Source organism: Oncorhynchus gorbuscha, unplaced genomic scaffold, assembly GCF_021184085.1.
Source record: "Oncorhynchus gorbuscha isolate QuinsamMale2020 ecotype Even-year unplaced genomic scaffold, OgorEven_v1.0 Un_scaffold_5206, whole genome shotgun sequence".
Taxonomy (NCBI): domain Eukaryota; kingdom Metazoa; phylum Chordata; class Actinopteri; order Salmoniformes; family Salmonidae; genus Oncorhynchus; species Oncorhynchus gorbuscha.
Window position 1 is genome coordinate 1 of NW_025749062.1, and position 12,500 is coordinate 12,500.

The window sequence follows — 12,500 nt, forward strand, 5'->3', positions numbered from 1 at the left end:
ACCAGAGGATTAGGTATCCACACAGGTAGACCAGATGATTAGGTATCCACACAGGTAGACCAGAGGATTAGGTATCCACACAGGTAGGCCAGAGGATTAGGTATCGACACAGGTAGACCAGAGGGCTAGGTATCCACACAGGTAGGCCAGAGGATTAGGTATCCACACAGGTAGACCAGAGGCTAGGTATCCACACAGGTAGACCAGAGGATTAGGTATCCACACAGGTAGACCAGAGGCTAGGTATCGACACAGGTAGGCCAGAGGATTAGGTATCGACACAGGTAGACCAGAGGATTAGGTATCCACACAGGTAGACCAGAGGGCTAGGTATCCACACAGGTAGACCAGAGGCTAGGTATCCACACAGGTAGGCCAGAGGATTAGGTATCCACACAGGTAGACCAGAGGCTAGGTATCCACACAGGTAGACCAGAGGATTAGGTATCCACACAGGTAGGCCAGAGGATTAGGTATCCACACAGGTAGGCCAGAGGCTAGGTATCCACACAGGTAGGCCAGAGGATTAGGTATCCACACAGGTAGGCCAGAGGATTAGGTATCGACACAGGTAGACCAGAGGCTAGGTATCCACACAGGTAGACCAGAGGATTAGGTATCCACACAGGTAGACCAGAGGCTAGGTATCCACACAGGTAGACCAGAGGATTAGGTATCCACACAGGTAGACCAGAGGCTAGGTATCCACACAGGTAGACCAGAGGATTAGGTATCCACACAGGTAGACCAGAGGCTAGGTATCCACACAGGTAGGCCAGAGGATTAGGTATCCACACAGGTAGACCAGAGGCTAGGTATCCACACAGGTAGGCCAGAGGATTAGGTATCCACACAGGTAGGCCAGAGGCTAGGTATCCACACAGGTAGACCAGAGGCTAGGTATCCACACAGGTAGACCAGAGGCTAGGTATCCACACAGGTAGACCAGAGGATTAGGTATCGACACAGGTAGACCAGAGGCTAGGTATCCACACAGGTAGGCCAGAGGATTAGGTATCGACACAGGTAGGCCAGAGGATTAGGTATCGACACAGGTAGACCAGAGGATTAGGTATCCACACAGGTAGACCAGAGGGCTAGGTATCCACACAGGTAGACCAGAGGCTAGGTATCCACACAGGTAGGCCAGAGGATTAGGTATCCACACAGGTAGACCAGAGGCTAGGTATCCACACAGGTAGACCAGAGGATTAGGTATCCACACAGGTAGGCCAGAGGATTAGGTATCCACACAGGTAGGCCAGAGGCTAGGTATCCACACAGGTAGGCCAGAGGATTAGGTATCCACACAGGTAGGCCAGAGGATTAGGTATCGACACAGGTAGACCAGAGGCTAGGTATCCACACAGGTAGACCAGAGGATTAGGTATCCACACAGGTAGACCAGAGGCTAGGTATCCACACAGGTAGACCAGAGGATTAGGTATCCACACAGGTAGACCAGAGGCTAGGTATCCACACAGGTAGACCAGAGGATTAGGTATCCACACAGGTAGACCAGAGGCTAGGTATCCACACAGGTAGGCCAGAGGATTAGGTATCCACACAGGTAGGCCAGAGGATTAGGTATCCACACAGGTAGACCAGAGGCTAGGTATCCACACAGGTAGGCCAGAGGATTAGGTATCCACACAGGTAGGCCAGAGGCTAGGTATCCACACAGGTAGACCAGAGGCTAGGTATCCACACAGGTAGACCAGAGGCTAGGTATCCACACAGGTAGGCCAGAGGCTAGGTATCCACACAGGTAGACCAGAGGCTAGGTATCCACACAGGTAGACCAGAGGATTAGGTATCCACACAGGTAGACCAGAGGCTAGGTATCCACACAGGTAGACCAGAGGCTAGGTATCCACACAGGTAGGCCAGAGGCTAGGTATCCACACAGGTAGACCAGAGGATTAGGTATCCACACAGGTAGACCAGAGGCTAGGTATCCACACAGGTAGACCAGAGGATTAGGTATCCACACAGGTAGACCAGAGGATTAGGTATCCACACAGGTAGACCAGAGGCTAGGTATCCACACAGGTAGACCAGAGGCTAGGTATCCACACAGGTAGACCAGAGGCTAGGTATCCACACAGGTAGGCCAGAGGCTAGGTATCCACACAGGTAGACCAGAGGATTAGGTATCCACACAGGTAGACCAGAGGCTAGGTATCCACACAGGTAGACCAGAGGCTAGGTATCCACACAGGTAGACCAGAGGATTAGGTATCCACACAGGTAGACCAGTAATTGTAGTAATCTGCTCTGAGGTAATTGGTTTAGGTGCCACTGATCAGGTTATGAATGACAGGTTATTGTGTTATGTAGCTGTAGTTCCCACAGAGGTAGCAACAATGCTGCTGTTCATTATGGTGATCATCTCAGACTGGCCTTGCGGTCGTGACAGCTGATTGGCCAAACAGATTCAGACTGGCCTTGCGGTCGTGACAGCTGATTGGCCAAACAGATTCAGACTGGCCTTGCGGTCGTAGAATTGACTCCAACCCTGATAAGATTTACAGTAGATAAATGAATACAGACATTTTTCAAACTGTCACATTTTCCCCACATCCTGTGTTTTATTACTACAGGACCTGAGCAGCAGCTACTACAATGACTACGTCAAGAATATACTAAAGAAGAAGAAGCCTTCCAAAACCAGGTCAGAATCATTGCTTTGTTCCCATCCTCCCCTGTCTCAAACATCCTCCTGATATGCAATGAGCTATGACATCTCTTGAAGCAGAGTGTTCCTGGCCAGGAAGCTAGCCACTGCTGCCAACAGACAGGGTGAGGATTATGAATGCCTTCAGTAACTGGCAGGAAAATCACCTTCATAAATAGCATGCAAATTACTTGTTGGAACAAGCAGGGGTTTCACCCTCCAACCCAGTTTAGAAAGAGGAACATTATTCGAGCTGATTTGCTTTTAATATCAGATAGTCCTTTTTCCAATGGAGCTCAGAATAGCCAGACACAATGCACATAACATGAATATCCATTATAGTAACCCATCTTGGCCAGAAACCATGCACATGCATGTTCTAGAATAGAGAGTTCTTTCCAGAGTCATTCCATGGAACATTCTAGAATAGAGAGTCCTTTCCAGAGTCATTCCATGGAGCATTCTAGAATAGAGAGTTCTTTCATAATTCATTTCATGGAGCATTCTAGAATAGAGAGTCCTTTCCAGAGTCATTCCATGGAGAATTCTAGAATAGAGTTATTTCCAGAGTCATTCCTTGGAGCATTCTAGAATAGAGAGTTCTTTCCAGAGTCATTCCATGGAGCATTCTAGAATAGAGAGTCCTTTCCAGAGTCATTCCATGGAGAATTCTAGAATAGAGTTCTTTCCAGAGTCATTCCATGGAGCATTCTAGAATAGAGAGTTGTTTCCAGAGTCATTCCATGGAGCATTCTAAAATAGAGCGTTCTTTCCAGAGCCATTCCATGGAGCATTCTAGAATATAGAGTTCTTTCCAGAGTCATTCCACGGAGCATTCTAGAATAGAGCGTTCTTTCCACAGTCATTCCATGGAGCATTCTAGAATAGAACGTTCTTTCCAGAGTCATTCCATGGAACATTCTCACAATATTCTCACTGAAACATCTCCACATAAAGGAAAAGTCCCACTTTGAATGTTGTTGATCCACTTACCTAATTGACAGACTGAAAAGAAGGAAGCCTGTACAGAATAAAAAATATTGCAAAACATGCAATGAGAAAAGGAAAAGAGGACAGGGGAAGGAGAGGAGGAAAAGAGGACAGGAGAAGGAGAGGAGGAAAAGAGGACAGGAGAAGGAGAGGAGGAAAAGAGGACAGGAGGACAGGAGGACAGGAGAAGGAGAAGGAGAGGAGGATACGAGGAGAGGGGAAAGAGGACAGAAGGAGATGAGGATAAGAGGACAGGAGGAGAGGAGGATACGAGAGAGAGGGAAAGAGGACAGAAGGAGATGAGGATAAGAGGACAGGAGGAGAGGAGGATACGAGGAGAGGGGGAAAGAGGACAGAAGGAGATGAGGATAAGAGGACAGCAGGAGAGGAGGATACGAGGAGAGGGGAAAGAGGACAGAAGGAGATGAGGATAAGAGGACAGGAGGAGAGGAGGATACGAGGAGAGGGGGAAAGCGGACAGAAGGAGATGAGGATAAGAGGACAGGAGGAGAGGAGGATACGAGGAGAGGGGGAAAGAGGACAGAAGGAGATGAGGATAAGAGGACAGGAGGAGAGGAGGATAAGAGGACAGGAGGACAGGAGGATACGAGGATAAGAGGACAGGAGGAGAGGAGGAGGAGAGGATACGAGGAGAGGGGGAAAGAGGACAGGAGGGAGAGGAGGAGAGGAGGATACGAGGAGAGGGGGAAAGAGGACAGAAGGAGATGAGGATAAGAGGACAGGAGGCGATGAGGATAGGAGGACAGGAGGAGGAGAGGAGGAGAGGAGGATAAGATGCAGGAGGGGGAGGGGAAAGGAAAGAGGAAAGGAGGAGTGTAAAGGTTGTTGTATAGTTTTTCTGTTGGCCTCATTGTGACCCACAGGAGATACCGTATTTCCTACTGGCTGGAAACCTAGTGGGCTTTACCAGGAAGTGACCACACAGGGAGATATGATCATACAGTAGGAAGATTATGTGGCAGTTACATAGGAACAATATGTGTCCTGTACGGACATGGGTCATGATATACAGTTACATAGGAACAATGTGTCCTGTACGGACATGGGTCATGATATACAGTTACATAGGAACAATATGTGTCCTGTACGGACATGGGTCATGATATACAGTTACATAGGAACAATATGTGTCCTGTACGGACATGGGTCATGATATACAGTTACATAGGAACAATATGTGTCCTGTATGGACATGGGTCATGATATAATCCATACACAGAGCATGTTACATTATTGTATTTGATCTAAAAAGCATTTAAAAACACAATCAGTACAGAGCTTTCAGAAAGTATTCACACGCCTTGACTTATTCTACATTCTCTTTTTGTTACACCCTGAATTCAAAATGTATTGAATATTATTATTTTCAACAATATACACGCAATATCCCATAATGACAAAGTGAAACATATTTATATTTGTATTTTTGCACATTCATTGGAAATTAAAAATTAAATACAGAAATGTCTAATTTTCATAAGTATTCACATCCCTGGGTCAAAACTTTGCAGATGCACCTTTGGCAGTGATTACAGCTGTGAGTCTTTCTGGGTAATTTGGCCTTGTGTTTAAGGTATTGTCCTGCTGAAAGGTTTATTCATATCCAAATGTCTGTTGATAAGCCGACTGAACCAGGTTTTCATCTAGGATTTTGCCTGTGCTTAGCTCAATTCTGTTTCTTTTTTATCCTGAAAAACTCCACAGTCCTTAACGATTACAATCATACCCACCACATGATGCAGCCACCACTATGCTTGAAAAAAGGAGAGTTGTACTGGGTAATGTCCTTTATTGGATTTGCCCCAAACATAACACTTTGTATTCAGGACAAAAAGTGAATTTCTTGACACATGTGTTGCAGTATTACTTTATTAATGCCTTGTTGCAAACAGGATGTATGTTTTGCAGTATTACTTTATTAATGCCTTGTTGCAAACAGGATGTATGTTTTGCAGTATTACTTTATTAATGCATGTTTTTGCAGTATTACTTTATTAATGCCTTGTTGCAAACAGGATGCATGTTTTGCAGTATTACTTTATTAATGCCTTGTTACCGACAGGATGCATGTTTTGCAGTATTGCTTTCGTGCCTTGTTGCAAACAGGATGCATGTTTTGCAGTATTACTTTATTAATGCCTTGTTGCAAACAGGATGCATGTTTTGCAGTATTACTTTATTAATGCCTTGTTGCAAACAGGATGCATGTTTTGCAGTATTACTTTATTAGTGCCTTGTTGCAAACAGGATGCATGTTTTGCAGTATTACTTTAGTGCCTTGTTGCAAACAGGATGCATGTTTGCAGTATTACTTTATTAATGCTTGTTGCAAACAGGATGCATGTTTTGCAGTATTGCTTTATTAATGCCTTGTTGCAAACAGGATGCATGTTTTGCAGTATTACAGGTTGCAAACAGGATGCATGTTTGCAGTATTACTTTAGTGCCTTGTTGCAAACAGGATGCATGTTTTGCAGTATTACTTTAGTGCCTTGTTGCAAACAGGATGCATGTTTTGCAGTATTACTTTAGTGCCTTGTTGCAAACAGGATGCATGTTTTTGCAGTATTACTTTAGTGCCTTGTTGCAAACAGGATGCATGTTTGCAGTATTACTTTATTAATGCCTTGTTGCAAACAGGATGCATGTTTGCAGTATTACTTTATTAATGCCTTGTTGCAAACAGGATGCCATGTTTTACCAGTATTACTATTAATGCCTTGTTGCAAACAGGATGCATGTTTTGCAGTATTACTTTAGTGCCTTGTTGCAAACAGGATGCATGTTTTGCAGTATTACTTTAGTGCCTTGTTGCAAACAGGATATGTTTTGCAATATGTTTTATTCTGTACAGGCTTCCTTCTTTTCAGTCTGTCAATTAGGTTAGTATTGTGGAGTAACTACAATGTATTTGCTCCATCAGTTTTCTCCTACCATTAAACTCTGTTACTGTTTTAAAGTCATGATTGGCCTCATGGTGAAATCCCTGTGCAGTTTCACTCCTCTCTGGCAACTGAGTTAGGAAGGACTGTTATGCAGGTGAAAGAGGACCCAAAAGCGACTTGGCGAAAACAGAGTCTTTAATCCAGTAAAGTAAATACAATCAAAAAACACAACTTTCACTCGAAATGACGAGGACAAACTGGAGACTCGATCTTGAACAGCAGGTGAACAGCAGGTTGCCTCGGGAAGGCACTTGAACCAGACAGACTCAGACACCTGCTCACCACGCAGCATCTGAGGAAAACACGACACGACAGGGCGATACACAAACACAGCACGGTGAATTCTAGACAAGGAACCGACAGGGCAGAAACGAATAACAAGGAGAGAAATAGGGACTCTAATCAGGGAAAAGGATCGGGAACAGGTGTGGGAAGACTAAATGATGATTAGGGGAATAGGAACAGCTGGGAGCAGGAACGGAACGATAGAGAGAAGAGAGAGCGAGAGAGTGAGAGAGGGAGGGGGAGAGAGAGGGATAGAAAGAGGGAACGAACCTAATAAGACCAGCAGGGGGAAACGAACAGAATGGGAAGCACAGGGACAAGACATGATAATAAATGACAAAACATGACAAGGACGCCTATATCTTTGTAGTGACTGGGTGTATTGATACACCATCCATAGTGTAAATTATTAACTTCACCATGATCAAAGGGATATTCAATGTCAGCTTTTTTTTTACACATCTACCAATAGGGACCCTTCTTTTTACGAGGTATTGGAAAACCTCTGTGGTTGAATCTGTGTTTGAAATACAGAGGGGAACAGAGGGACCTCACCAGTGGTGGAAAAAGCCCTCAATTGTCATACTTGAGTAAAAGTAAAGATACAATAGAAAATGACAGTAAAAATTAAAGTTAACCAGGTAAATACTACTTAAAGTCAAAGTTTTCGGTTTTGAATATACTTAAGCATCAAAGGTAACTTTTCACATTTCTTAAGCAAACGGTTTATAAAATATATTTATGGATAGCCAGGGGCACACAACAACACTCAGACATAATTTACAAACTAAACATTTGTGTTTAGTGAGTCCTCCAGATCAGAGGCAGTAGGGATGACCAGGGATGTTCTCTGTTTAGTGAATCCGCCAGATCAGAGGCAATAGATGACCAGGGATGTTCTCTGTTTAGTGAGTCCTCCAGATCAGAGGCAATAGATGACCAGGGATGTTCTCTGTTTAGTGAATCCGCCAGATCAGAGGCAATAGATGACCAGGGATGTTCTCTGTTTAGTGAGTCCTCCAGATCAGAGGCAGTAGGGATGACCAGGGATGTTCTCTGTTTAGTGAGTCCTCCAGATCAGAGGCAGTAGGGATGACCAGGGATGTTCTCTGTTTAGTGAATCCGCCAGATCAGAGGCAATAGATGACCAGGGATGTTCTCTGTTTAGTGAGTCCTCCAGATCAGAGGCAGTAGGGATGACCAGGGATGTTCTCTGTTTAGTGAGTCCTCCAGATCAGAGGCAGTAGGGATGACCAGGGATGTTCTCTGTTTAGTGAGTCCTCCAGATCAGAGGCAGTAGGGATGACCAGGGATGTTCTCTGTTTAGTGAGTCCTCCAGATCAGAGGCAGTAGGGACGACCAGGGATGTTCTCTGTTTAGTGAGTCCTCCAGATCAGAGGCAGTAGATGACCAGGGATGTTCTCTGTTTAGTGAGTCCTCCAGATCAGAGGCAGTAGATGACCAGGGATGTTCTCTGTTTAGTGAGTGCACCAGATCAGAGGCAGTAGATGACCAGGGATGTTCTCTGTTTAGTGAGTCCTCCAGATCAAAGGCAGTAGGGATGACCAGGGATGTTCTCTGTTTAGTGAGTCCTCCAGATCAGAGGCAGTAGGGATGACCAGGGATGTTCTCTGTTTAGTGAGTCTACCAGATCAGAGGCAGTAGATGACCAGGGATGTTCTCTGTTTAGTGAGTCCTCCAGATCAGAGGCAGTAGGGATGACCAGGGATGTTCTCTGTTTAGTGAGTCCTCCAGATCAGAGGCAGTAGGGATGACCAGGGATGTTCTCTGTTTAGTGAGTCCTCCAGATCAGAGGTAGTAGGGATGACCAGGATATTCTCTGTTTAGTGAGTCCTCCAGATCAGAGGCAGTAAGGGATGACCAGGGATGTTCTCCTGTTTGATGGTGCTCCAGATCAGACAGTAGGGATGACCAGATCATTCTCTGTTTAGGCTGAGTCCTCAGATCAAAGGCAGTAGGGATGACCAGGGATGTTCTCTGTTTAGTGAGTCCTCCAGATCAGAGGCAGTAGGGATGACCAGGGATGTTCTCTGTTTAGTGAGTCCTCCAGATCAGAGGCAGTAGGGATGACCAGGGATGTTCTCTGTTTAGTGAGTCCTCCAGATCAGAGGCAGTAGGGATGACCAGGGATGTTCTCTGTTTAGTGAGTCCTCCAGATCAGAGGCTAGAAGGGATGACCAGGGATGTTCTCTGTTTAGTGTGTGAATTGGACCATGTTTCTGTCCTGTTTAATTCACAATGTATGGAATAAAAATTACATTATGTTCTTTAGGAATGTAGTGGAGTAAAAGTTGTTAAAAAATATAAATATTAAAGTACAGAAAACGAATTGAAAGTATTTTTACTTAAGTATTTTACACCACTGGACCTTACAGATAATTGTGTACAGAGATGATGTCATTCAAAAATCATATTAAACACTAATATTGCAAACCACCTGACCTGAGGACTCCTGGCTGTCCCCGTCCCCAGTCCACCTGGTCGTGCTGCTGATCCAGTTTCTGCTGTTCTGCCTGTGGCTTTCGAACTCTGACCTGTTCACTTGTCCTGGACCAGGTGTTTCGACTCTCACTCTGTCTTTCCCAATTTGAATATTTTTTTCACAAATTGGTCCTTGTCCAATCAGATCAGCTGTGCCTGCGTAAACGCAACCAAAGACTCATATACACTGAGTATGCAAAACATTAAGACAGCATTTCCCAAACTCGGTGCTCTTTACCCCAAGAGGTGCACATTTTGTTTTTATCCCATACATTACACAGGGGTCTGGTGCGGCGGCAGCGCCTCCTCCTCTCGCCCCCCAGGGGTAATTATACAAATTATTAAAGATGATTATTATTTATTATTATTATTAGTTATTTTAATCAGCGGTCCAAAACCCAAACGTTCACCCCTTTGGTTAAAGAAGTATTTTTAAGCCTTGAGACAATTGAGACATGGATTGTGTATCTATAATTTTCAAAGGATGATTGGCCAAGACAAAATATTTAAGAGCCTTTGAATGGAGTATGGTAGTAGGTGCCAGGTGCACCAGTTTGGGTCAAGATCTGCAAAGCTGCTGGGTTTTTCACACTCAACAGTTTCCTGTGTGTATCAGGAATGGTCCACCATCCAAAGGACATCCAGCCAACTTGACACAACTGTGGGAAGTATTAGAGTCAACATGGGCCAGCATCCCTGTGGAACGCTTTCAACACCTTGTAGAGTCAACATGGACCAGCATCCCTGTGGAATGCTTTCGACACCTTGTACAGTCCATGTCCAGTACTAATTGAGGTTGTTCAACTCAATATCAGGAAGGTGTTCTTAATGAATGTTTTGTACGCTCAGTGTAAGTAACCTGTCTGTCCCTTCCCTCAGTACAAGCACAGAGAAGCCCACACTGGTGGAGAGGATAACTGATGCTGTGAAGTCCTACATCTACATACCAGAGGAAGGTAACTATATATATATATATATATATATACTATAACTACATCTGTATATAATGTATTAGCAGCCTACATTTACTGTCTAATTCCTGCAACTGAATTTCCTTTCTTTTCACCACCAGTTTTCCGGTTTCCCCTGAAGCTGGCGATATCTGGAGTAGTGTCATTTACCGCTCTTTACCAGGTACTAATGTGTTACCCTAACCTACATCATTGTATTAGTCTAACCTACAGCATTGTATTAGTCTAACCTACATCATTGTATTAGTCTAGCCTACATCATTGTATTAGTCTAGCCTACATCATTGTATTAGTCTAGCCTACATCATTGTATTAGTCTAGCCTACATCATTGTATTAGTCTAGCCTACATCATTGTATTAGTCTAGCCTACATCATTGTATTAGTCTAACCTACAGCATTGTATTAGTCTAGCCTACATCATTGTATTAGTCTAGCCTACATCATTGTATTAGTCTAACCTACAGCATTGTATTAGTCTAGCCTACATCATTGTATTAGTCTAGCCTACATCATTGTATTAGTCTAACCTACAGCATTGTATTAGTCTAACCTACATCATTGTATTAGTCTAACCTACGTCATTGTATTAGTCTAACCTACATCATTGTATTAGTTTAACCTACGTCATTGCATTAGTCTGAGCTACATCATTGTATAAAACTAACCTACATCATTGCATTAGTCTGAGCTATATCATTGTATAAAACTAACCTACATCATTGCATTAGTCTGAGCTATATCATTGTATAAAACTAACCTACATCATTGCATTAGTCTGAGCTATATCATTGTATAAAACTAACCTACATCCTTGTATTTGTCTAACCTACATCATTGTACAAAACTAACCTACATCATTGTATTAGTCTAACCTACATAATTGCATTAGTCTGACCTACATCATTGTATAAAACTAACCTACATCACTGCATAAAACTAACCAACATCATTGTATTAGTCTAACCTACGTCATTGTATTAGTTTAACCTACGTCATTGTATTAGTCTAACCTACGATATTGTATTAGTCTAACCTACATCATTGTATTAGTCTAACCTATATAATTTATTACCCTAATCTACATCATGTATTAGCCTAACCTACATCATATTATAAATCTAATCTACATCATTGTATTAGTCTAACCTACATCAATTTTTTTGTCTAACCTACATCATTTTACTATTCTAACCTACATCATTTTACTATTCTAACCTACATCATTTTACTATTCTAACCTACATCATTTTACTAGTCTAACCTACATAATTGTATTACTAATTTACATCATTTTGTTAGGATTTTATTATTTTAAACTGAATCAATTTAGTAGTATTTTATTAGTCTAACCTAATTTAGTAGTCTATCAGATTATTATGATTGGTACTGTACAGGTACTAATCTAGTAGTCTTTCAGATTATTATGATAAATACTAATCTAGTAGTCTATCAGATGATTATGATAGGTACAAATCTAGTAGTCTATCAGATTAAAATCAAATCAAATCAAATCAAATCAAATCAAATCAAATTTATTTATATAGCCCTTCGTACGTCAGCTGATATCTCAAAGTGCTGTACAGAAACCCAGCCTAAAACCCCAAACAGCAAACAATGCAGGTGTAAAAGCACGGTGGCTAGGAAAAACTCCCTAGAAAGGCCAAAACCTAGGAAGAAACCTAGAGAGGAACCGGGCTATGTGGGGTGGCCAGTCCTCTTCTGGCTGTGCCGGGTAGAGATTATAACAGAACATGACCAAGATGTTCAAATGTTCATAAATGACCAGCATGGTCAAATAATAATAAGGCAGAACAGTTGAAACTGGAGCAGCAGCACAGTCAGGTGGACTGGGGACAGCAAGGAGCCATCATGTCAGGTAGTCCTGGGGCACGGTCCTAGGGCTCAGGTCCTCCGAGAGAGAGAAAGAAAGAGAGAATTAGAGAGAGCATATGTGGGGTGGCCAGTCCTCTTCCGGCTGTGCCGGAGTGGAGATTATAACAGAACGTGGCCAAGATGTTCAAATGTTCATAAATGACCAGCATGGTTGAATAATAGTAAGGCAGAACAGTTGAAACTGGAGCAGGAGCATGGCCAGGTGGACTGGGGA

At 43.2% G+C, this 12,500-nt stretch overlaps 1 protein-coding gene across 1 annotated transcript in view; it reads left to right on the top strand.

The window, feature by feature from the left end:
* Positions 1 to 2,603: 2,603 nt before the first annotated feature.
* The window catches only part of LOC124028995 (receptor for retinol uptake stra6-like), a gene marked incomplete at both ends in the record, with an annotated part of 24,280 nt that continues 14,383 nt past the window's right edge, over positions 2,604 to 12,500 (top strand). The window contains 3 exons of the mRNA XM_046340871.1: positions 2,604 to 2,674; positions 10,300 to 10,376; positions 10,493 to 10,554. Coding sequence (XP_046196827.1) covers positions 2,604 to 2,674; positions 10,300 to 10,376; positions 10,493 to 10,554 — 210 coding nt within the window. The remainder of the gene's footprint in view (positions 2,675 to 10,299; positions 10,377 to 10,492; positions 10,555 to 12,500) is intronic.